This window comes from Pezoporus flaviventris, unplaced genomic scaffold, assembly GCF_033815535.1.
Source record: "Pezoporus flaviventris isolate CSIRO_AGI_PZ_B2104156 unplaced genomic scaffold, CSIRO_AGI_Pfla_v1 ptg000045l, whole genome shotgun sequence".
Classification (NCBI taxonomy): Eukaryota; Metazoa; Chordata; class Aves; order Psittaciformes; family Psittacidae; genus Pezoporus; species Pezoporus flaviventris.
Window position 1 is genome coordinate 3,235,793 of NW_026892593.1, and position 25,004 is coordinate 3,260,796.

Sequence of the window (25,004 nt, forward strand, 5' to 3'; positions counted from 1 at the left end):
TACCCTGAATCACAAGCTAACACGGAGAGAAAGCAGAATGCCTCCAGCCTTGAAGGGCCCAATCCAACACAGTCCCCGAAGCCAAGAAGAGGTCCTCATCCCACACTGACTCCGGTGCCATTGGGATTACGCCAACTTCATTTCACTGTGCATTTGTGGAAGGGTTACCATGTTCACCAAGGGGAAATGGCAGAGAAATGGTCTGCTCAAGCCAAAGGAGGGTTTCCTCATCAACTTCTAGACATTTCCATACTGAGCAGAAGGTTAATTGTGGCGTGGAAAGCAAGAGGCATGAAGTTTGGTAGGCTGGGAGTGGCTAAAATAACACATGAATGTGGCATGGAAGGCTTGTGTATAGTGCTGTCTCAACAATATGAAACAAACTCAATCAGTGCAAGTGTTTGTGCTGCCAGAAAGGAAGATCTTCTCCTTCCAGAAGAAAGGAAAAGAGAGGGGAAGAGCCTGCAGCACTCGGGTTGTTCCTTTGTAGAGAAAATACAAGGAAGAGTCTTACGTTTGGCCCTTGTTGTATGTCCATAATCTGAAGTCTGGTAGACCAGATTTAATCTTCTAGACGCGAGTCATGCTGCAAGTCTAAATCAATGGCAATCCACTTATCACAATTCAATTTTCTCTCAATCTGATTCTGTCCTCATTAAAAACACCTGGATCTTGACAAATGGAAGTCCGTATCTAGGAAACACTTCTAATTGTGAGCATTTTGTCCCAAGTGTTATGCTGAAATTGGATTTAAATCGTCCAATGCTTACAGGAAAGGGAAAAGGAACTAGAAACACCCCCCCCCCCACCTTTACAATATAAACATGCCACTCTTGATATCAACAAAACGTGTTCTCAAACAGTTATAGCCAATGTAATTACGAAGCAGAAATTATTTTGTTTAGCATCCTAAGGCAAAGGCTAGGATTAGATCCTCAGGTGATAGGGATGAACACGGCTTCAGTGAGAGCTACGACTGTGCCAACCAAGGAAGATGAGGATTTCTCCCCTCAGATTCTGAAGATAAGATACCTGCACCCATTCACACCAGGTAAAAAATCAATTCTATAATCCTACATGAGTGATCTCTTCCCCTCTTCTCATCCCAGGCTTTCCTGGATATCTAGTAGTCATAAGCATGAAGGATCAGATTCTGCCATCCCTGTGCAAGCTGAGCAATATTTAACTTAATGGCAAGTCACAGGGGCAATTTGTGGAAAGCCAGAAAGTGATAGGATTGGACCCAAAGACTCAGTGGTAAACACACTTCTCTTCTTTCTTGAGGCTAAAGAAAGGGTGGGATAAAATGAATTGCATTTTATACCTCACTTTTGAGTATCTCAGTAGATTCCAATTATTGGTCTGGTGTGGCTTAAACACTGCTCTGGTGCAGGAACTGCAACAAGTTCCTGCAAGCAAAGAGCAGGAACTGATAACTATTCTACGATTATATGGCAAATCAGTGTCCTGATTTCAGTTCCAGCAAATGAGTTTAAACACTACCAAGTAACATGTTAACACTGTCCTCAGATCAGCATGTCCCTGGAGGAGAAAGGTCACAACAGCGAAGTAGGTAGCATTTCAAAACACAGAAAGTAGAAGACGGGTTATTTTGCATTGAGAGGTAAATCCACAGGTAGCACTGTACAGGCCTGTACACAGCAGTGTAAGCTTGGAGACAGATAAATCAGCTTCTGGGTTTTCCCTGGTGAGAGGGTTTCTGCTCTTTCATAGCCCAAATTCTACAAGATGAACAGGGAGAAATGGGCTTTAAGGCTGCTTAACTTTTCACTGCTGGTGAATTTTAAGCATTCTTATCCTGCCCAACACCTGCCTGTCCTAGTGGGGATGGGCAGCAGCGATCAACATACCTCATATCCCCCAGATCTGATAGAAATTCCAACTAAATGCATATTCTTCTAGGATATACACAGGCTGTAGGTCTAGATGGAGCATATCTACCTGCACAGCAAAGCTTCATAAGATATCACAGGAGGATTTTTGTTCTGCTTTAAAGCAAAATATAATCTGTGTATCTCCACTAAACTAGGATCACAAAAGATAAAGCAGTGCAACACTGAAGAAGTTTCTCTAGTATCCCTGGTTGAAATCTCTGAGTAAGCACATCAGACTGGTCCATGACACTTGAACTGACAAACAGGCTCCTTGTCCATTGATCTCAGGACTGCATTTGGCAAGTCGATCTGTTTACAGTGCTGTCTTTTTAATCCACACGTCCCAGGAATTAAATATCTCATCTTCAGGTATCAGCTGGATGCTGTTGTTTTCCCTCTTGAGGGGCAAAGCTGAGACAACTTGCAAAAGCCTCTCTCTGCAGGAAAGCTGGAAGTCTTAGCAGGTGCCGGCTCTAGGAGTCTGGTGCTTCTGTTGCTTCCTGGACCGTCCTCCTCAAGTTGCCCTTGACTTTGACAAATTCAGGTGCGTTTTCCTGCTCTTCCTGTATCTTCTGTTGCTCCAGTTCCAGCTTAAAAGAGAAGCACATGTGAAAAACAAAAGTATATAAAATAGATCATGGAAATACAAGACAAAAAATCTAAAGGTTTCAAGAACTGGCCACGCAAAACTCTTTAAACTGCTTCCCTTCCTCCTCTCATGGAAAAGATAAAGTTGCATTTCTTTAGGAGTATCTGCTCTCATAAACCATAGAATTTTTTAAATCCTTGGCTCTAGCTCATTCCAGATGTCAACAAACTCTGCAAGCCGAGTCCAAAACCAAGAGGAACCATTTTTGAAGAAATTCCTGGATATCTTCATTAAAGAAACAACAATAATTCCCATCTCTGGCTTTTACAACAGGACAAGCACTAATGTGCCTTGTTGGAGAACACATGCCAACAGCTACTACTGAGCACACTTGCAGGATTTATTTCTGAGTGTGTAGGTATGGATTTCTGTATCGAACTTTTGCTGTATCTGTTTTGTCTATCACACAAAGCAATAATAAAACACAAAAATCCTCCTTGGCCCTTAGTTGTTCATTTTTGAGAGCCCATTCACTGACATTTTTAACCCAGCTGGAGCTTCTATGCAGACACTCAAAATTACCATGTGAGTAATTACTCTTGGGGCAATATTACTGTACTATTCTGTGCAGTACCCATACAGAACAGGGCTTACACATCACACAGAACATAGATTGCTTAGCAATCCTCAGTGAAGGCAGATAAGCTGGCAGAAAGGAAGAAACAACCCTTTAGAAAACTAACAAAAGCTCCTCAAAGAGGCTTTTCCTTTTTAACAGACCAAGGTCTCCTTGATTAATGGGGACCACATACAGCTCACCTAAATAATCTTTCCTTTGTCTCTGGCTCACTGGGAAGGGGCATGCCTTGATGCAATAAATCATGACAACATTCCTCCATGAGCTGCGTTGTCAATTAATGCCCTTTCTATCTCGTTTAAAGAGTCACAACACTGATTGCAATGGGCAGGCTTTTCCTCTTCTAGAAGAGTTTTCTACTCTACCTATGTTCTTGGATGGTTCAGTTTCAAATCAAATCTTCCTACAAGCTGAACGATTTGAAGCTGGGCCCTTAAGAGCAGAAAGGAAAAGTGACAGGATGGCACACTTAAAAACAACAATTAATTGATTTCCATTGACAAGAACAGAAGAAACTGTTTTAAAGCATTAATTTATTTAAAACCAAACACAATGCACCAGCACAGTGACTTCTCTAATGAGGTGCTTGTTTTACTGTAGAGGTATTTCCCTGTAGGTACAGGAAGTGCTTTAAGAGGCACAGACACACTTGCCTGCCCAGGTGTCTAGAAGTAAGCTTCACCACAATGAACTCCTACTCCACATCATCTCCTTAGCCAGGGTCTGAGTATCTTCCCCTTCATTTGAAAAGGGCAATGGGCTCACACATTTTAAGGCTACAAAAGATCTTTGAAAGTCATCTAGTTTCTTATGTAACCCGGGAGAAAGAATCAATTGATTTAACTCTTTAAGCATCCACCAGTTTTGATACACTATGGTCTAACAGCCATTCTTAGTGGATCATCTCTTAATAGTTAGTCTAAGAAAGTTGACTAGTTCATCACAGTTCAGTGGTCAAATAAGGTCAGTGCTCCACACACATTCCTGTTGCAGGATTCATTTGACCTAATCAGACACCATATGCAGTTCCTATACAGTAAGTAACAACAAACAGGTAATCACAGAGTGTGATTTGACTCATCCTAAGAAGATATCTGATATCTATTGGTATCTATCAATAAGACATTCTGATCAGAGGTAATGCTACAAAAATTGGCTGCTGCTTCTTTCCTGTCTACAAAGGAAAGCCTCAAAGTGAGTAGCTCAGATGTAGACAAATACAAGTAGTGTTACTGCCCATCTTACCTGCTCCAGTTTCTGCTGCCGTTTCAGTAGCTCTATTTCCAGGTCTGATTTCTTCTTTTGTGCTTCCTCTTCTTTTTGTTGTTTAATAACTTGATCTCGTTTCCTTTTCTCCATCACCTTCTGTAGCTCTGGTTTGTTTTGAGGTGCAAGACCCCTGCAAATTAAATGGGGGGAATGGTGGTGGTAGGGAAACAGGGGAGAAAGAGATCAAGTTTAATTAGCAGACATTCACATAGGATTGTATAGGTAGGTTTTATAAAGTCCAGTAGTTGCCTATTTAGATATACTGGAATATTAATAATTGAAAGGAAAAAACCACAGACATTTGCCTGGTTTCTACAACCCCTTAAACTAGAATTTAAGCCATATTATTCCTGAGGGTATTTCCCTTTAATATGCATGCTAGTGTTTCTCCTGTATAATTCACTATTTTGACTTTCATCTTTAGTCTTTCCTCTATTCCCTTAATTTTAGAAGACTATTAAAAATCCCATCACAAATCAAGACCAGCAGAGCTAGAAACCAATTTTGGACAAAAAGAGTTCTCCTGCTGGCTGATAACTTGGAGAGACTGTGTTTACAGTCCTATGTAGGGTATTATGCCCAGAGAAGTTTGCATGGACAGCACAAAAAAGTGGTGTCCCTCTGGATTTTGTCTCACTGTCCTGGAAATCCTGAAAGTGTGAGAGCTTTACCCATGTCTGTTTGCGAAGGCATTTCCAGTGAGAGCTGCCAGGCTACACTCAAAAGAGGCTAAAGACAACACAAATCCAGAAGAAAAAAGTTGCAGTCACCTTGGAGACCAGACAAAGGCTGAGGATTCTCCCTCTTACAAGACTGTAGGTGCTACATCAAGTGAATGTTTCAAGTTCGCTCAGCAGAAACTGCTTCCTGAGCCAACTACTCTAAAATGAGAAAGCTTACTCTCTGGGAAGATGCATGACTTTACTTATTCAGGTACACACAACGATACACACTCACTCCTACTTCTACTTATTTTTGTGACTTCAGCCAGTTCTTTTCTCTCTGTTATGCTATCATGTCTTCAAAATTTGTTATGAGAAGATTCAAAGCTCTCCCTGTTATTCAAGTATCAGTGTCACTTAGAGCAGAAAGATCCCAAATGTGCCTTCCTTATTGTTGTCTTTCCTGTGAAGACTATTACAGAAAAACATCCGTTTTTTTAAGTTTAACGTCAACCATTTCTTATTTCAACTTTAAGAGATTCTCAATAAGCTTTCAGAAAGCTACTTTTACCCTTCCCTATGTGCTGTGTATCTGTGGTTGCCTGATTCTTCCATAATATGAATATTTGACAGCACGTCCAATAATACATAAAAATGCTATTTTACAGTGACATCTATGAATGACTCCATATATTATTCAACACATGTAGCCCTGTGCATACCCTGACAGCAAAATCAAATATTTAGCAACACCAAATGCTGTTCCCTTTTTCTCATAATAGATCTTGTGGCCTGAAAACAACAGAAGCTCCGAGATCGCGTTCACATTTAATGTTTCATGCTATTTTAATTACATTTTAACACATAAAACTTAGGCAGAGAAAAGCTGGAGTGATTTATATATTACTACTACTACTACTACTACTGGATCATTGAGAGCTGAGTCAGCGGAAGCTCCCATGTTGGCAATTAGCAATTCAAGGCAGCCACAAACCAGAGGCAAGCTGCTAAGTAACATTACTTGTTCCTGCTTTTATTCAGTAAGGTTGCAGCATAAGAAACCAGAGGCACAAGGCTGATTTAGATGTGTTGTAGCTATAATAAAGGAGACCCACAGAAGTAAATACAACCTCTCAGTCTAATCAAGTGGGGTTGGTAGTCAGATCTGTAATGTCAACCATATGTAAAAAGGAAACACAAGAAATAGGTGGCCACTGGATTAACTGGGAGTCTTGCAATACCACCTAGTTATTGCTCTGGTTAAATAAGTAGTCCTAAAGCTTTGCTATACAGTAAACAAAATGTGCTAGACCACAAGTTAGAGCTGACAGGGTTAAAACCCTGGAAGGGACAGGGCCAATATTCTTCAGAGCAGAGGCTGACTCCTACTAAGTAAAACCAGCTTAAGCTAAGTGACTAGTGCCTTGAGGCACCATTGCCTGGATCTTTGCCCCAAAAAACTACCATTTGTGCAAGTAAATAACTACAGCAGCAGGCAGGGAGAATGATCAGACCAGCACTGGCTAATATCTTCTGAGATATCTCTCTACAACTACCTGAAAGGAGGATGGAGTGAGGAGGTGGCCGGTCTCTTCTAGGTAACAAGTGACAGGACAAGAGGAAGTGGCCTCGAGCTGCCAGGGGAGGTTTAGACTGGATATGAGGAAAAATGTCTTGACTGCAAGGGCAGTCAGGCATTAGGACAGGCTGCCCAGGGCAGCCTTGGAGTCAGCTTCCCTGAAAGTGTTCACAAACCATGCAGATGAGGCCCTCAGTGCCATGGGTTAGCGGTGGCCTTGGCAGTGCTGGGGTAAAGGTTGGACTTGGTGATCTTAAAGGCCTTTTCCAACCTGATTGATTCTATGTTTCTAAGATCCAGAAATGGCTGTTTAGAGCAGATTGGTCAAAAAGTGAAGCTGCTGGTGCCTACAGAGTCTTCACAATAAAATAAGGTGCTTGTTAAGCAGACTTCTATAAAAGCACGAAATCCTCCATAAACATGACAGTTTGCAGTAACAAAGCAGACCATAAGCTTAAGGCCTACATTACTAGAAAGCCTCATATCAGAGTTAGTACAGTGGCATGAAGCACAAAGACTAACCCCCTCTTCTCAAAACCACCAGTTTTTCTGCTGGTGGAAACCCTCAATATATATCATTTCTGCACCAGTAATTAAGAATCTAAAATTAACAGCTGCAGCTAATCAAAATCTCACAATAAAAGAAGATGGGTATTGAGAGCTGCACAACTCCACTGTGTAATAGGATACTCTCCCACAAGAAAAGAACTCCATAACTATTCAAAAGTGCTTCATGCTTTCATAAACTTAGAAGGAAAAAAAAATAGCCTTAATTTGTTGCAGCCTCCACATCCTTTAGAAATAGATCATAAGTTGGGAAACTTCGATTATCTTTTTTTTCTATGACTATAAACTTCTTGGTGCTAGGAACTGACTTTGATGTTTAATCTCATTAATGAAAAATAGGACAAACACCTATTTAGGCCAGTTTCTTCCAATTCAGTTGGTATTCTGCAGAACTTTTCTACTTCATCACTAAAGAAATGCTGTATTGTGTACGCAATCCTTTTAGAGTTAAGTATCTAAGCTTACTTTTTGTGAGGATTTTGCTATTACGAGTAAAAAGACCTATTTCTCCCCTCAAAATCCTCCCCTGCCAGAAAGGAGTTTTGTAATGTGCCTCTTCCTGCCAAACAGACAAATCCAGTTGCGCTGGCATAGCCAAAGAAATAGTAATAGCTTCCTCCTCTCCCTTCTCAAGGTCCTGGGTCTCAAAAAGCCTGAATGCCTGCCACCAGCAACTTGATTAGCAAATGCACTCTGAAATACTGTTCTCCCCTTCTGTTTTGTGGATCCCCACACCCTTGTCTTTGGAAAGCCCATTTTGGGTGGCTTCTACACACCAAATCTCTGGTTTATATCATAGTGAGTTTCTGTTTAAATGGAGGAGCAGCAACAAGCTTGGTGGCTTTTCCTCCACTGTGTGGTCTGGTGGCTGTTTTCTTATTATGTTTTCTAAATGAGTCACGCATTGTTGAAGAGATTTAATAACAGAACTTCAGCTATCTCTGGGACAAGTGCTTGTGTCTCTGAAGTTGATGAAATCAAGTTCCAGTTATTTGCATCTTTAAAAGCAATATCTATAGCAACAGCTGTGCATCCCATCCCAGAATGGAAGCAGCAGCATTTGCATATCATACAAAGAAACACTTGTGTAGCACTGGAGCAGGCACCAGATTGTCATACTGCACTGTAAGAAAGATCAAGTAGGAGAGAATAGTTTCATGTGAAACAAAATATTGGATTTCTTTGATTTAAAAATGGCCCCATGAACTCATTGTGCTGGGAATGGTGAAACCCACAGATTTGATCATCCTGCTGGTAATGGCAAAACGCTGTCAAATACTTTGTCAAAGTTAAAATTCAAGACAAATTACAGTGCCCAGGTAGCCAATATGAAATGAGATAGGGGAGAACTGAACTGCTTCCCCTTGAAACTGACCCCTTGCGAGTATTCACAAAACCAGAATGAGAGGTCTTGTACAAGCTTTTGCAGAGCAACTGAGATTGAAGCAGAAATAAATGCCATGGTTAAGAACCACACTCTTTTCATCTACAAGATCCAAATCAATAAGAACTGCTGGGTTTTGGGTAGAATGTCATTTTGATGAAACTAAACCTCAAGCTATGTGTTTGGGGTGGGAGGGTAGCACAAAAGGTTTTTAGATTCTTACCTTTTCTGATTCATAAGCAGCTCTCTATGGAGATCCTGATGATTCCGAGATGACTTCACAGGATTAATTAATTTCTGAGGTCTAATTAATTCAGGATTGTCATCATCTATGTAGTCTGGTTCAGCCATAATCTTTCTTGGAATGGGATATGGATCTTTGGGTTCAGTGTCCTTGTTCACAGTATCTGTAAAACAGGGGCAAAGCTCCAGTAAATCTACACTAAATGGCCTTTTAATAATATATTAAAACATAAAAGCAGCATATTACACTGGTAACAGTTATGCTTTCCCTAGATTAATTTTGTCTGTAGTAAGTAAAGGCTCTCAGAGCAAACATCCACAGCATATAGACAGCAATTTCACACCAATATCATCTCCAACAGCCTCCATCCCTTGACTTGCAGATGCAGATTCCCTCTGGTTTATGAAGGACCAGACAAATAGTTCAGGTTAAGTGTGTGAGAAACCCTATTGATTTTAATAGGCTTACTCAGATGAAGGATTTTTTACATCAGTAATACTGAGACCCTAAAGGCATTTTAAATACTGACTGTATCAAATACTATGAGTATGTACTGAAACCATACAAAGTCTCATTTTCTGCCACCAGTCCCATGTCAGCTAGGGGGTAAACACCTGTGGATAAGTCTTCAACTGTAGTGTGCTGAGCAAAAGCTTCCATGTGAAAATTACCACATCTACAATTGCTGGGATAGGGGACAGAGTTTGGAGTGGAAAGATAGAGGAGAAAAAGTTGGGTGAGGTTGTTTCAAAGGCCAAATTTCACTGAAAACCCATTGATCTGAAGGCAGTGAAGTCTTGATGATTTATACCAACTGGAAATGTGGCATTTTCCTAACCTGTTATAGCAAAAGTATCTATATACCAAATCACAACACTTTTAATCAACAGCTGACAAGTATAGTTGTCAAATACTTTCCATATGACTATTCATACTCCCTTCCAGGACAAAGGCTCAGTTACAAAAAGCTCAGCATCCAAAACAAAGACATTCAGAGCAATTCTGCCTCTGTTTGCTGTTGTGAAAACCTGCACAACTGCCGAAATCTGCAATTATCAGTTCAATGAAACACTGGCCCCTCAAACAGACCCCAAAAAACCCAATCTCACAGCATGTGATTCATCCCATGAGATGAATCAATGGGACATGAAAGAAAAGACAAGAGACCTCCATTAGCCTGACTGGCAGAACAGCTGAATGCTGCACACTATATGGTACAGAGAATCATTGGAATTTGCCATGTATTTTCCAGTAAAAGCTGAGTATGTGCTTTAATTTATACTCTGCTGTTTGAGCCTTTCCCTCCCTCTCTCACTTCATGGGCTGTGAACCCTATATTCAGTCTCAGTTTAATCCCTGACCTATTGTTTTTTTCATGAGGAATCTCATGCTGTTGCTCAGGTCTGATTTAAAATCCACTCGGTAGAGTGGAAAGATTTCCACTAACACTTCAGTACATGAATACTGAACCACTATCACCCTGCTTGGGCTGTGTGTGCACTTACAGATGAAGCAGCAAAACTACAAGACCAAGTTTTCAGTGGATGCAGGGAAGCCACTCAATTTAAATGTGTCTCATGGACCTGACATAGCCCTTTCAGCTTCCTTGTTTGAATGGATAATGTGAACTGTGTTTTGCTGCAGCTACATCTCCCACACCAGGATTCTATGGAGCAAATGTGATGAGAAACAGCTTACACCCATGTGAGCTGCTTGCAGGGTGGGCTCTGCATTAGGTTTTCAAGGCAAGTTTTGCTGTAGCGTTTTTGCACTCTGTGGGGATGCCAGTTCTCCCAGAGACCTCTCAAACTAATATAAGAATTGCCCACAGTTTAAAACTATGTAAGCATATTGCTGTACATGGCATAAACCTCTTACTGACATGGCTCATGCCATAAAAATACTTCTCCCATCACCCCTTCAGAGTCCTTCTTGATTCAGTCAAACAACCAGCTACCACCACATGTACCAAATACAAAGGATCATCGAAAAACTGACGTCAGAAGAAGTTGCTGAAGCCTTTCAAGGCTGCACAGACTCTGTGGGCAGCCCTTTTTCACTGTCTTCATGGTGAAGTTGACCTTTATACCTATATGAAGCCCTTGTTTTAACATAGGTACATTGCCTTTTACCTTCCTGCCGCAAAGCACAGTGAAGAGTCTGGCTCTGTCTTCTTGGTAAGAAGCTAAAAACAAAACCCCAACCCACAGCATACACCACATAGCACAATGTCATTAATAAAAAGCATGTGGAAGTCTATTCTCTTTCCCACAGACAATGAATATGCTACAGTTCTTTTCTCCTTTGAATAAGGCCACAATTCATACTTCCTCAGCGTTCACATCAGGCTTATCACAGCTAAACCAACTCCAATGTTACATATCCAGCCTCCACCCAAAATAAACCTGCTCTGTAAATATTTGGTTTTCTGTACTCTCTGAGTTCTGTTGCATTGATGGGGCTGTGAGTCTTTTAAAAGGCATTTACCAGACAGCTCTCCATTAAAGTAAATCTGAAAATAACCTGCTGCTGCTTCAAGATGAGTCTTGTTTGCTCTAGGCAGAGCTGAAAGCTGCAGAATTACCCTACCACTGTCAGAAACAATGTAGGGTGCTTTTAACACAAGCCCTTGAAAAATGATTTGATTCAATCACTTCTCAGAAAGTTTGATGTAAGATTTTGAAGCCTGTAGATTCCCTTTTGGCAAGCCCTGAAAAAGAAGTCTATTTATTCTGCTTTCTTCTGCCCCCATCTCCGCTTTTAAAAACTTGTATTCAACACAGAGGTCAGGAATGGTTTCCTCATGTAACATGAACTCTACTAGCAGCAAACTTGAATGAATAAAACTCCCTTGGGAACTCACAATGCCTTCCATGTGTGATTAAGCTGCAGATGATTGCAGCTAGGATTTCCAAACAGAGCCAGCCAAACAGGGCACTTAGTTCCCACTCACTCACTCCTCTCACACCCTTTGCAAACCTCAGCCTGGCTGGAGGCCACAGACCCAGTCCTGCAGAGTCACTGTGTAAGGTTATGAGCAAACAACACGATTAAACGGTGTGAGTTCTACCCACACCTTTTCAAAGCAAATGTTTACAGAAGCACAGGTGTGTTTCACATAAGAAGGAAACTGAGGCACATAGGATGCACCAAGCCAGCAGTAGACAGGAATGGAGCTGTCAGAAAAGCATCAGTTTCATTGTGAGAGTCAGGCTCACACCTATAAACCAGACAAGCCTGATGACAGAACCCTGTAAAAGTCCTTAAATGAAGTTTAATCAACATTCAAGCGATAACAATTAAAGAAATACATATTCCAGTAGTCCCTAGTGCTCATCATCACAGAGTCACAACCCATAGAGCTGCTTTCACATCATCAGAAAGTGCAATAGCGGGACATGAATGATCCAAATAATCACTTAGCAGGAATATGCTGCCTTAAAAGCATTTGAGAGGCTCCTTTTAACCATCTGCTGGTATATGATCAACTGAGAATGCACAATCCAGCTCTGTGTTTCCCCATTACCTTGCTTTAAAACAAAGAGATTTGGATTCAGGGATGTTTGAGATCAGCTTGGCTCAAGTTTAATACACCCACTAATCTGGCAGGTGTTTCCCCAGTACATTTCCTGAATTAGCTGCTGCTGCACAAGCAGCACAAAAGCATTTCTCTACCCTATCTTGTCCTGCCCAAGTAGCTCTCACATACTTTGTCACTTCTTATGGATACATGGTTTTCCATCAAGAAACAATAAATTGCGGGTCCTGCATGTATGAGGCGTTTTAATTCCTCAAACAGCACTGAAAAGCAATTTCACTACCCCGTTAGACAAAGAAAATGATCTATATATAAAAATAACTTCAAGTATCCTCCTAGTTTAATGCTTTCAGATACAAAGATGCTCTTAGAGCAATCAAGAAGTACCATACTGGTACCTCAAGTCTTGGAGATCCAACACCAATGCTTGCAATTCTCCCATTTATTTTTCTTGGAGTGTAGGTAAATTCAGGAAGAATGAAGAGATCCTGCAAGCTGATCATATAGAATAGACACAACTGAACTGCAGTGTGCCAGAAGCACAGGTTACATGTGGGGGAATGTGTCCAACAGCCACGTTTGCTTACAGCTTTATTCATTTATAGTCTATTTATAGATGTTTTTTTCAGCCAAAGTCCCTCAATGGTAATAACGCTGGAAACTTGTACAAAGAGAGCTACAACCAGCCACAAGTGTTTTTAACAGATCTAAAGTAGATCTTAACAACACCAGGTTAAGGATTTAGCAGCTGCCAGAGCTTTTGCTACAACAGGGCTCCATGGCTTCCACAAGAAAGGGAAGTTCATGCCAAAAATCCCCTCGTGTTCATATGACATGCAGGGAATTGCACTTATTTTCTCTCTGGTACTCTTCATACCAGAAATCACCTTCTGCATATGGAATCTGAATATAAAAATTCCTATGGGACACCATATATTTAGATTATTATACATATATATGGCATTTTCACCATTCACATGATTCCCACAATTCTTTCCAGCTGTGAAAGCAGAGGTAGAGTTGAGGTCCCTTAAAAGGCACATAAATAAATGCCTAAAAATACCAATGAACAGCAAAATAATAGCCTAGTCCAGGACCCAGAAGTTACATTAAGGCCAAATTAATTTCCTTTTTGCCCTAATAAATTCTTGAACTGATACTTTGCACAGAAGCATTAGCTCAAATACTGAACAACTCCTGAAGATTTTACTCTCACAAATGCTTCAACATCTGTTCTGAGCTGTGCTGCGAAGCATCAAACACTGGTTTTTAAGACTTACATTTTTAGCTCTTTAAACTACTGCATACACTTGTGGTGTGTTACAAGTAACCCAAAGGCATTACTTGAGAAAAAATACGGCTTTACTCTCCCCCTTCTCATTTCAAGAGGTATTGGAATAAAAACTCTTCAGTTTGTCTCTGCTCAGAAGTTACACAACCAGAACCACCTCACATCAGCACGGGTGGAAAGGAAAGAGCCACTTCAATGCAGAGTGTGCTTCCAGGCACCATCTTCCCACTGTTTGCACATGAAAGCTCACCACTGCTATCATTTCTATCCATATGCTCTCAGTGCAGCAAGAGACTCTTGACTAGAGAGATTTACTTGATTAATCCTTGATTATAGATATCATTAATAACTTCCGACATCTCACCTTTAATTCAAAGTGAAAGTTCCTGAAAACTGAATACAAAATAGTTTTCCCAGCCAAGATGCTCAAGCAATGTTCAAGGAGTCTGGCTCTTACTCACACAGCCTTTTGTGGCTGAAAGGGATGACAGGCTTTGAATCATGGCAAAACCCATCCAGACTGCCTGTGGAGGAAGAGGGGAGGACCACGGAGGTCCTGGTGGCTGCAGTTCCTCCCAGCCCCTCATACTTTGTTCAGCAAGGCTGCCACTTCCCAGCCACAAGTTTTGCTTCTAGATCAGAAGAGTGTCTGCACCTTAGAGAAACCTCCTCTAGTGGAAGGTGTCCCTGTCTGTGGCAGGGGGCTGGAACTGGAAGAGCTTTAAGGTTCCTTCCAATCTAAACCATCCCCTGAGTCTATGATTCACCATTCTCAAAATTGTGTACCTACTGTGCCACAGGGATCACTCACTGAATATCACCCTGTTACCAGACTACTTACATTTCCATTCTTCAAACAAAACGGAGACCATCAGAGTTTTAAAGCCTTTAACAGGCTTTTGTTTATGGCTCCAGCCTTGCTCTTCTCATCTTAGGCAGGTTATTTCATCCCACAGCTCACGTACATACAAGAGAAAGAGCATCTCCGAAACCAGCTCAAGCTTCTGCAAGGCAAATCTCGTTGCTTCTTGTCATCTTCAGATCCCAGCAGACAAAATGAAGTAACAAGACTGAAAAACTTCTGTCTGTCCTATGAGAGAACAGCTAAACTTATAGCACCTTCCTTATACTGTGCATCATCAGTTGCATGGCTACCCAATGACTGACAGACCACCTAGACTGCTCTCAGGAACAAGGGTGCTGCACACTTGATCAGGGTAGCCCAAAGCAATCTTAGTGATGTCAAGGATATGGAAAGAAGCAGAGAGCTTGCTGGCTACTGAAGAGGTTCCTGTTGTCACTTCAGAGGATATTAAAATGAAATAAACCACTCAAACTCTCAAGGAAATCCATCCAGTTAATGCTCATTTTCTTCCCTTAAGTACTGCTGAGAGTGTTAATGTCAACAAAGCACAGATAAAATCCACTAGATGAGACACCAGAAGACATAGGATCATTTTAAAGATGTTTGCATTAGCACCAACACCTAAAGGGAGACTGTGTGCAAGATCGGGGGCAATGCTTCACACTGTTACAGTTCTCTCATATGCAAAGGGCTGCTTATGGCTCTCATTCAACTTAAACACCACCAGGCAGTCTCTGTTCCTGTGCTTTGAAGTTCAGTCAAGTCTTGAGTGTCAAGGGGAGAGCCTAGCTCCCCACAGAAGCTGAGGGCTGAAGAGCAATGCCAGTGAGGACAGAAAGGCTGGTTCCTCTTGGTCTCTAGTGTTGGAAAAGAGATACAGAAAGATGCAAACAGTTTTAAGAATAGCCTCACCTTCCACTAAAATTACCATGCCAAGAGAACAGGAATTTCTGTTAATTCAACAGAAATTTCCCTCTCTGCCACTGGCTTTGAAACCAGCTGAAAGCACCAGCACTGAACAGTTGTATTTCTTTCTTCTCTTGCACAGTTAAAATGCTGAAGAGGTATCAATGCAGCTGTGTAATCAGAGGTAGAAGATGAGAGAAAAAGTGTCTCTCTCCTGATGCAGCAGGAGGTCTCCATGCAAGGTGGGCTGTGAAGAGCACTGGGAGGATAGAAGGAGATGAAGAACTTCATTTACCATGAGTTAAGACACAGGAAAAACTCAGATATAGATTCTCCCTGCAACAAACTACTTACCAACTAATGTTTAATACAGGCAATGGAAAAGACTGAAAGACACAGGATGAAGACCACCACACTGTGAACAGCGCCCATCTACCCTAAACCCCCTCTGTTCTCAACCCACTGTAACCCCATGGTTCCAATCCAACACTAATAGCAGATAAAGCAGACTATGCATCTTACATCATTTCTCTTCCCCAGAAGTCCTGCATGTTTATTAAGGAATTCATTTTCTCCACACTTATTTTACTCAGGTCCTTGTGATTGCTGAAATCCCTCGACAGGGTTGAGGATGCAGAAAGACATTCTGATGGCAAGGAGTGTTTTGGACAGTTCTCATCAAAAAGGCCCATAGTAACTATATTGCTTTCTTCCTGCAAAACAACATCATGTCATGCACAAACCCCCTCCCCTCAACCTCATCTGATATCATTCATTGGAAAGGAATAAATCATGACTAGCAAAGGCAACTGAATCTCTATCTGGCTTTCACCAATACACTGCACAGGTTAATTACTACACCGCAGTAAACACGGCTTTTGGGAGGAGATCACTGAAATTATGCCTCTTAGGAAATGCACTCCACAGCACAGTTTGCAACTAGATTAATCCCAAAAGATAACTAGCAATTTATTTAGACATGGGTCAGCAGTGATCCATAGGAGATTCTGAAATGACACAGTTTTTAAGGACATTTTAAGATCAGAAAGCAAATCTGATCAGTTTGTACTCCCTGAAGCTACAGTGCAATATCAGTGTTCTAGACCAGTCTGTTTGGAGCACAAAATTAAACATGAGGGCAGATGTGGCTGAATCAAATTTAACTACAAATTTAATTACATTAAAACATGGGATTTCATATGAACACTGAGCCTAGATTCAAAAACCAGAAGTCCAAAGAGTCAGAGGACAGTTTCTTCAGGGCTTCACTGTCGTGAATGTTAAGAACTATCAAACAGTGTCACCCAGTGGTAAAGGACTTCCTGCAGACAGGAACAGAGCAGAGAAAGTCGTAGGGAGAAGAGGGAAGGAAGACTGACCATGCTTACATACAAAACTGCTAAATATAAACAGCAAACAGACTAAATCCCATGCTGTTTTTGCAGAAAACCTTACTTCCAAGTCATCCTGTTTCTGAAAACATCAGCATCAGAGGACAATGACTCTTCAAATAGAAAAGGTTTAGCACTAAAGGTATTTCTGAGGGAAAGGGGGCACCAGAACAGCCTCTTATTGACTGGGGGAGCAGAAATATAACAAGGGAAAGTGTAGAGTCCTGCATCTGGGCAGGAACAACCCCAGGTTCCAGTATAGGTTGGGGAACGACCTGTTAGAGAGCAGTGTAGGGGAGAGGGACCTGGGGGTCCTAGTGGATGACAGGATGACCATGAGCCAACACTGTGCCCTTGTGGCTAAGAAGGCCAATGGCATCCTGGGGTGTATTAGAAGGGCGGTGGTTAGTAGGTCGAGAGAGGTCCTCCTTCCCCTCTACTCTGCCCTGGTGAGACCGCATCTGGAGTATTGTGTCCAGTTCTGGGCCCCTCAGTTCAAGGACAGGGAGCTGCTGGAGAGAGTCCAGCGCAGAGCAACGAAGATGATTAAGGGAGTGGAGCATCTCCCTTATGAGGAAAGACTGAGGGAGCTGGGTCTCTATAGTTTGGAGGAGACTGAGGGGTGACCTTATAAGTGTCTATAAATATATAAAGGGGGAGTGTCACGAGGATGGAGCCAGGCTCTACTCAGTGGCAAACAATGATAGGACAAGGGGTAATGGGTACAAACTGGAACACAAGAGGTTCCACTTAAACTTGAGAAGAAACTTCTTCTCAGTGAGGGTGACGGAACACTGGAACAGGCTGCCCAGGGAGGTTGTGGAGTCTCCTTCCCTGGAGACATTCAAAACCCGCCTGGACGCATTCCTGTGTAACATTATCTAGGTGTTCCTGCTCCGGCAGGGGGATTGGACTAGATGATCTTTCGAGGTCCCTTCCAATCTCTAACATACTGTGATACTGTGATACTGTGAAACAGTCAAAACATCTGACTTGAGATGCTTAAAAAGAGACTGGTGAATCCTGAATTCTCTTAGAACCTAGAGCACAAGACTTCAGCAAGATTGTTGCAGGGAAGAGAAACACATTGATGTGGCTGTTTCCACACTTGTTCTGTATTTCTTTCGCAAGATCTAGTGAGCAAGACAAGAGAATAACATTGAGGCCAAGCAAATTCCAGGAACAAGAGTGTAGTCATACTTCTGAAATGGAAATCTTCTGGATGCTACAATGATGATGATGGAGGGTCTTGGTGAATATTCAACTGGATTGAAGTCTATGCCAGATATTTTATATATATATACATATAGGACAGAACCTTTTTGGGTAACATGGTCTAGGGTGAGGTGTCCCTGCCCATAGCAGGCAGGTTGAACTATTTGAACTTAAGGTCCTTTCCAACCCAAACCATTCTATGATTCTATGTAAGTCAAAAAGGGTAAAGTTATCTTTGATATACATCAAAAATGTGGAGCAAGAGAAGAGGCAGGTTATGGCACGCATATAAACATGACTGGCACAACAAACAGGGTCTTTATTTATCAATACGGTAGGAAGTTAAAAAGTAAATGGAAGAGCAACATCTGTGAACTGAAGAACATGTCCTACATTGAGGAAGTTGTAACAGCCCTGCTCACTTGATTTTTAAAATGCAGAGATTAAGACCACCCTGATTCTCCCATTAGCAGTGGGCCTGACATTGGTTTGAGAAATTCCAGTGACTCAATATTGGGACTAGAAACCACATTCTTAGAACAAGGCACTCACTTTTAAGCAAAGAGAATAAAATGCTAGACTTAGTGAAAGGTTTGTGTTCAGCTGCATGAAGAGACTGAACTACAGAACATAATCATCCCCTCTAGCTTTACAAATTCATAAATCTACGAGTGCAATTAACAGGTGTTAGTAAGGGGGTCAGAAGATTAAAGTCTCTCCATTAATCAGGTAGCTGTGCATTCAGTAGCTACAGCAGCAAAAAATGAGACCAAGCAAAATAAATGTTCCACATGTTGCCTAAGTTACACCAGCACTGTGAATTCCAGAATCTTGCCAATAGGAGCATAGTAAGGCTGGTGAAGCTCCAGATTTTGCTCCATGCCACATGCTGTTCCTTAGGGCACACCAGCATCCTGCCTGGAGCTAGGGCACAGCACGATCTGCTGAGCTGTCAGGCCTCAGCTCCCTTCCGGGTGTTTCTGAATGACAACTTAAAAGGAATTCTACCACCAATAAAAGAAGCCCATTTTCAACAAATGTAAAAATACCAATGTAACGAGAACCACACAGCGCTCTGCAGCCTGCCAGCTCCCCAAATACGTTCATAGCTAGTTATGCAAAAGTTAAGTATTTCTTCAGATGGGGCAGATATGTATCAGTGACCTGCCAACTCAACAACTTGAGTTCCCTTCTTTTTCTAGCAACAAAACAGACCACAAAATTGCTTCTTCCTTCCCTCTGTGCTAGCAAATGGCTCAGAGCAAGCATCCAGCCTCTGCTTTGATTTCTTAACACACACAGTATCTTTTCTTAGATACAGAGAAAAGGAAACAAAGGTTTTCTTAAACCTATTGCTACTTCAAGCTAACACACTCCCAGCTTACTCACAGGAAAGAAATAAAACCTTCACCTCAGGGAGTTAGTGTTGGCACAGGCAACTACATCCACATTCCAGCCTGCACTCTGTCCACAGACATCCCTCCTTGCCCAGACCTGTCTTACCACTCTGAGCTGGCAGAGATGTATTTAGGTATGTGGTTCCTCACTGCAACTCAAGTCAAAAAGTTTGCCACTACAAAGGCAGGGAAGAAAGACCTGAAGGAAAAGGCAAAAAATGAGACCAGTAAAACTGATGACCTGATCTTCCAAAAGTGAGGTAGAACAAGAAATTAAAAAGAAGGCTGTGTCCCACCTTACTCATGACCTTAACCAAAGGCATGATGCCCTGAAGGATTTAAAAGGAATGAGGGGGTGCAAGAGTGTATGTCAGCCAGAACAAGCTACAGGAGTCAGTGCATACACCATAGGGGTTTAGCACAGTCAAACCTGTTACACATGAAGCTATTAAACTGCAACAGTGATCAACAGAAGCCTGACAAAGAACACAACGTGCCACAGGCCATTTAATGGAACAGCATCTTCTAACAGTTTGACGGAAAAAAACAAGAGTTCTGAAAACCAAGAATTCATAGAAAACAAAACCTGAGAGAAATTGCACTGGGTCACAACTGTCAAAGCTGGTGACTTTTTACATGCTCTTCAGAAGCAGCTACAATCAGCAGCTTCTACTGAAAGCTCATAAATCAGGTAGCTCTGACTGGGCACGGCTGAATACCAGTCAGTACCTTGCACATAAAAGGATAACAGAGCAGTCTGAGATGGAAGGGCGTTACTTTCTCCAGACACATGCCTCCATGTGAACACTTTGCTGATGTGTTGCTCACACAACTGAGCTGCTTTTGGCCTTTTAGATCCTCTAGAATGAAGAACACCTTAAATGAAAGCAGTCACACAACTGTAGCATGTACACAAGGATGAACTGTGGTTATGTATGGTGACACAGGACAGTTTCTAGGTTGTTTTCTGTCATCTTCTTTTCTTGGTTTTCTTAGAAAGGCATAAAGAGGTTCAGGAAGGGAGAAACAGGCCACCATTCCCTAGTCCCTGCAGAAAGGAACTGCTCAACAAATTCCAAGTAGTGAACAAAGACAAATAAGACACTAGAGGGATGACCCCAGTGTCTCCGCAAAGGGATTGTTTGTTGAGCTTGTGAGCTGGTGGCAGGAAAGGAATTTCCTTCAATTGTTACCTTTCTGCTTGATAGACCACCTGGAGGGAAGTCTCAGACGGTCCTTGCTCAGCAGCACTCATAAAGGGAGCCAGCCATACCACTGGAATTAATAGGACTCTTCAGCTCTGCTCCTCACATCCTTCTCCAGGGCATTTGAGAGGACAATTCACTCACTTTATGTGATACAGAAGTGGAATTGAGCTGGATTTAAACTTGAACTGGAAGAAAACTTAAGTACTCAAGTTGAACAAGCAAACAACCAGAATAGTACTAGTCCTAAGAGGCACTACAGGGTTCTCCATTGTGGTAAAATGTGTTAAAACAAGCCACCTGCATCCCAAAAAGTCACACACTAGTTCACAACAGTCTCATAAAGGAAAATGAAATGTGCATATTCATGTTTTCTGATACTCATAAACAAAGAAAAACCTTACAGAAGCCAAAACCCAAAGGGCTGCAGAACAAGACTCATGCAGTGTCAAGAAAGGGGCTGAAAGTCTTTGTCATAAGATGCCTGCAGATGAGGAACAAAAGCAGTATTAAGTCATGGTTTGGCTCTTGCTAGTCAAGGTTCACAAAAGCAACTGTACAGAGCTCCCAGAGAAGTGAATGCCATTTGTCACTTGCATATAGACAAACACATCTCTGAATAAGGGTGCTGTCAGCCTGAAAAGGGTTTGAAAAAAGCCATCTCACAAGCCTTGGAGCCCTCTCAGTACCACCATTTCACAGGTGGCACTTTACTTTACAGCTTACTTTAAAACAGGCAGCTGAAAAGCTGTCCCTTAGCTCCAGTTTTAACAGCAGCGGCTTCATTAATATGATGAATACCTATTGATAGGCAACCACCCATTGCCAGCTGCACCTCTTTACAAAGAAGCCAGCCCTTCTCCTTCCTCTGCTGAACAGAGAACTCAGGGGGCTCTGAGCACCTGCTGGGGCTGCAGCCAAAGAGGGGAACCTTCTGGCCAGCAAGCTTCATATGCTGGCAAGAAAATACATGGTAAGGACTCCTTAAAACTGTCACTATGCGGTGTCCCCATAGGACTCCATCTTACTGCTTCAGATGTTTGTAGAAGGGAGGAAGAGATGGCAAGAGGTGTTTCTGTGGTCCTGTTCCTGCTCTCCTCCAATAGCTAAATGGGCTAGTTAAAAATAAACAGAGAAAAATTGTAATTAAAATTCCAACATGCCTCTATGACCCCCATGTTTTTTAAAAAGCAAAACCTCTGGTTTGCAATAGGACACTCCAACAAATGGTCACAGGTGAATACTTGGCACTGCAGTGAGCACATTGCGCTGTATTACATCCCAGCAAGCACACTGATATCACACACTGATAGTGTGTCCTATCACTAAAGTAATCACTAGCTTTTCCCACGACTGCGCAACCTACAGAGACCTTATGGATTCATTAGGAAAGGAACTGTCTTTGTGATAAAGGGTGAAAGAGGAACTGGTATTTGTATAGGTATGCATTCTTGATTCCTTAGCTGTGCTTCCCTACAGGAAAGGTGCTCTGCAAATGTCAGCACCATTTCTGAAGAACAAAAGGAGATAGAAGCCCCTATACTGTAAATTCTTGACTGTTACTGATCCCATAAACCTGAGTTAAACAAACCGACTCTCCACAATACCACCAGATGCTTAACCCAAGTTGCTCAAGTTCCTACGTACATCACAGGTTGTTCCTCAGCTTCCAACACACTCACTTTCTCAACCTGCTTGCTTTACAAGTGGTGGAGGATTCCACACTGCCAAAGCAGAAAATTAACAGCTGCTTATAAATTAGACAATCATGTTTTGTCATGTTTTAATTTATGTTTTAAAACTGAAAAAAAATCACTGAGCAAGGAGAATATATCAAAATACAAAGTGGGACCTGCTCATCCTAATGGGCTTGGATACACCGGAAGCTCACTTCCTCAGCAAGAAAGCTGCCCCACAGTTACAGCAAGGAGCCCAGTCACGACAGAAGAGAAAGGCTCTATTCCAAACTGCACCAAAAATCACATTTCTGATGCTAAGCAAGTCACCAAGGCTTAAATTAATCTGGAACAGGCTGTGGTTGTCAGCACGAGACAACATGTCGGATACTAAACGCTGAGAGAGCAAGACATGCTTTTTTGGATGAGCACATCAGTAGGAAACATCATAAATTACACCACTACGATGCTTTGTTCTATTATAGGCAGCGCTTTGTCCAAAGTATTGGAGCCATTTGACGTTAAGTCTGTTTTTAGGACTGAACAAAATGCTTGGTTTAGGATCAAGAGGCAAAAATCCAAAGAGGTAATTTGCTGAATGAAGTTTAGAAAATGAAGTTGATGATGTTTAAAATAAGCTCAAAAGTTATGGATTAACAGACACACAGAAGATTTATAAACTATGTTAGAGGCTGTTAACTTGGTGCTGCAAAAGTAACACGAGGGATTTACGACTCTTGTGCCTGAAGGACTGACAGCATTTTCATCCCAAAGCCTATTTTAAGTATTTCTTCCTTCCCAAGTTATTACCAATGTCCCCAGTGTTTTCCTTTTTGTTATTTGTCTGTGGATTTATCATCTCTGCTACAACAAAGACACATTAAACACATGTTTTTGTAAGCCACACTTGTAAATACTGTCCTCAGAAACAACTCCACGATGAAGATCCACATTGAAAAGATGCAATATGAGCTGAGAGCCTGAGGGCTTTCCTATTCCATTGGGGAGTACAGAACATTCACTCCAGCATGTTAGTAGTAAGACAGAGACCCATTTATCAAAATCTGTTCTCTTTCAAACAGCATGTACTCCTCAACAGCCTCAGTGCTCAGCAGGGTGCATCTTCAGCCATTCATCAGTGGGAGTTTATTATACACATTAGTGTTTAAGATAACAGTAAATGCTTGCTACAGTTAAGTCCAATTTCATCAAGAGAAGGTAAGTAGTCCCCCTGTAATGGGAATGTTAACAAGCCAGCCATAGCTCTTTTCATATCAAGATACAAGACGTTATAAACAGAGGATTCTTACCCACTACACTGAACTCGGGACCTTGCCTGCACAGAGGATGTTGTCCCACTTACTTTAACATTGATCCCCAAAAAGCAATCAGAAATGCTGCACAAGCACCAAAAAGGCAGCATTTTTACTGCCAGACAGCAACAGGATCCATTTCCAGTTTAGAAATGCATTTGGTTATGAAAGCAAACAGGCTATCAAAAGTAATCCAGGAGCCTTCCCCTGCACACATTTGTCATTAATGCTTCTTGTTCTCTCACCTACACCTTTGCAGCACTGGTACCAGGAGCCACAACATCACAGGTACCAATGGCACCAAACTACGACTGGGGAATGTTTGAATATGGTGAACACAGTTTGAACATGGTGTTAACTCAGCCAGATGTGAGTCTTAAGGCTCTTTCCAGCTGACAACAGCCATCTCCACCCAGTCCCAAATCAGCCCCATTTAAGAAAATCTATAGCCATGATCAGCCTGTGCTGCACTCATATGAGCAAACAGGCAATTCAAGGAAGCAGAACCCCCAGAAGAGACACACACAGTTGACTGGGATCATGCAGCTTCTGCCAGTGCAAGGTGTTAGTGAAAATCAGCACAAAGAGTAGTATCAGGCAAAGTTATTCCAGACTGGGAACAGCTGAACCAGTATGAACACCATTGGCTAATGCAGAGGGAGCATCCCTCTACTTCAGCCCTGCAGACAAAGCAGTATAACTTGTAGGCAAAGGTTGGAATCCCAGCAACATTTAAGATCAGACAAGCACAGATGGAAAAGAGGAATCTATTAAGGGCAGTTAGAAAAACAACCCCAGCTCCTTCATCCTTCATAATACATGCAGGCAATGAGGAAAGAGTTGCCAAAGGCTGAAATGACAATATCACAATCATTACTGTTCACGTTTCATTAGAGCTCATGTTATACATTTATTTTACAAACAGCAATTAGAACCAAAATAAGAGCAGCCTCAGTGCCCACACACACTCGAGAGTCATTATGCTCCACAGGCTTACAGTCTACGCAGAGGGCTGAACCACTATTCCCATTTTACAACCTGTATCTTTCTGGAAGCCAACAACAACCTTGTCCCGAATCAGTCTCCAAAACAGGAGAAATTTTGGACACTTTACCTTTGTCTGCCCTTGATCAATGTTTTATCCTTCCAGAGAGACATGATCCACAGATCGTCTTTCACATAAGGCAACATCCTGCTCATGTTTTAGGTAACTGTTTGGTTTAGATTTTCCAGATAAAGCTGCCAGTTGCCACCTCCTTCCCCAAACCTTGCCAGCACTACTAACCTGTTTGCTGCAAAGTCAGGCTGCATGAGATGCAGTATTATGTGTCTCTGAGCAGGGTGACAGTCACCTCCACAAGAGTTCACTACCGTGGCATCA

At 41.9% G+C, this 25,004-nt stretch overlaps 1 protein-coding gene across 3 annotated transcripts in view; it reads right to left on the reverse strand.

The window, feature by feature from the left end:
* Positions 1 to 1,895: 1,895 nt before the first annotated feature.
* FAM107B (family with sequence similarity 107 member B) overlaps positions 1,896 to 25,004 on the reverse strand; it is a 59,424-nt gene continuing 36,315 nt past the window's right edge. For 2 of the 3 annotated variants that reach the window (XM_061467274.1, XM_061467275.1), the window contains exons 2-4: positions 8,806 to 8,989; positions 4,367 to 4,520; positions 1,896 to 2,485 (exon numbers count right to left, since the gene is read on the reverse strand). In XM_061467274.1, coding sequence (XP_061323258.1) covers positions 2,369 to 2,485; positions 4,367 to 4,520; positions 8,806 to 8,933 — 399 coding nt within the window. In that variant the 5' untranslated portion in view covers positions 8,934 to 8,989 and the 3' untranslated portion in view covers positions 1,896 to 2,368. Of the gene's footprint in view, positions 2,486 to 4,366; positions 4,521 to 8,805; positions 8,990 to 24,890; positions 24,914 to 25,004 lie in introns of those variants that run through there. The other variant, XM_061467277.1, reaches the window with a different exon arrangement.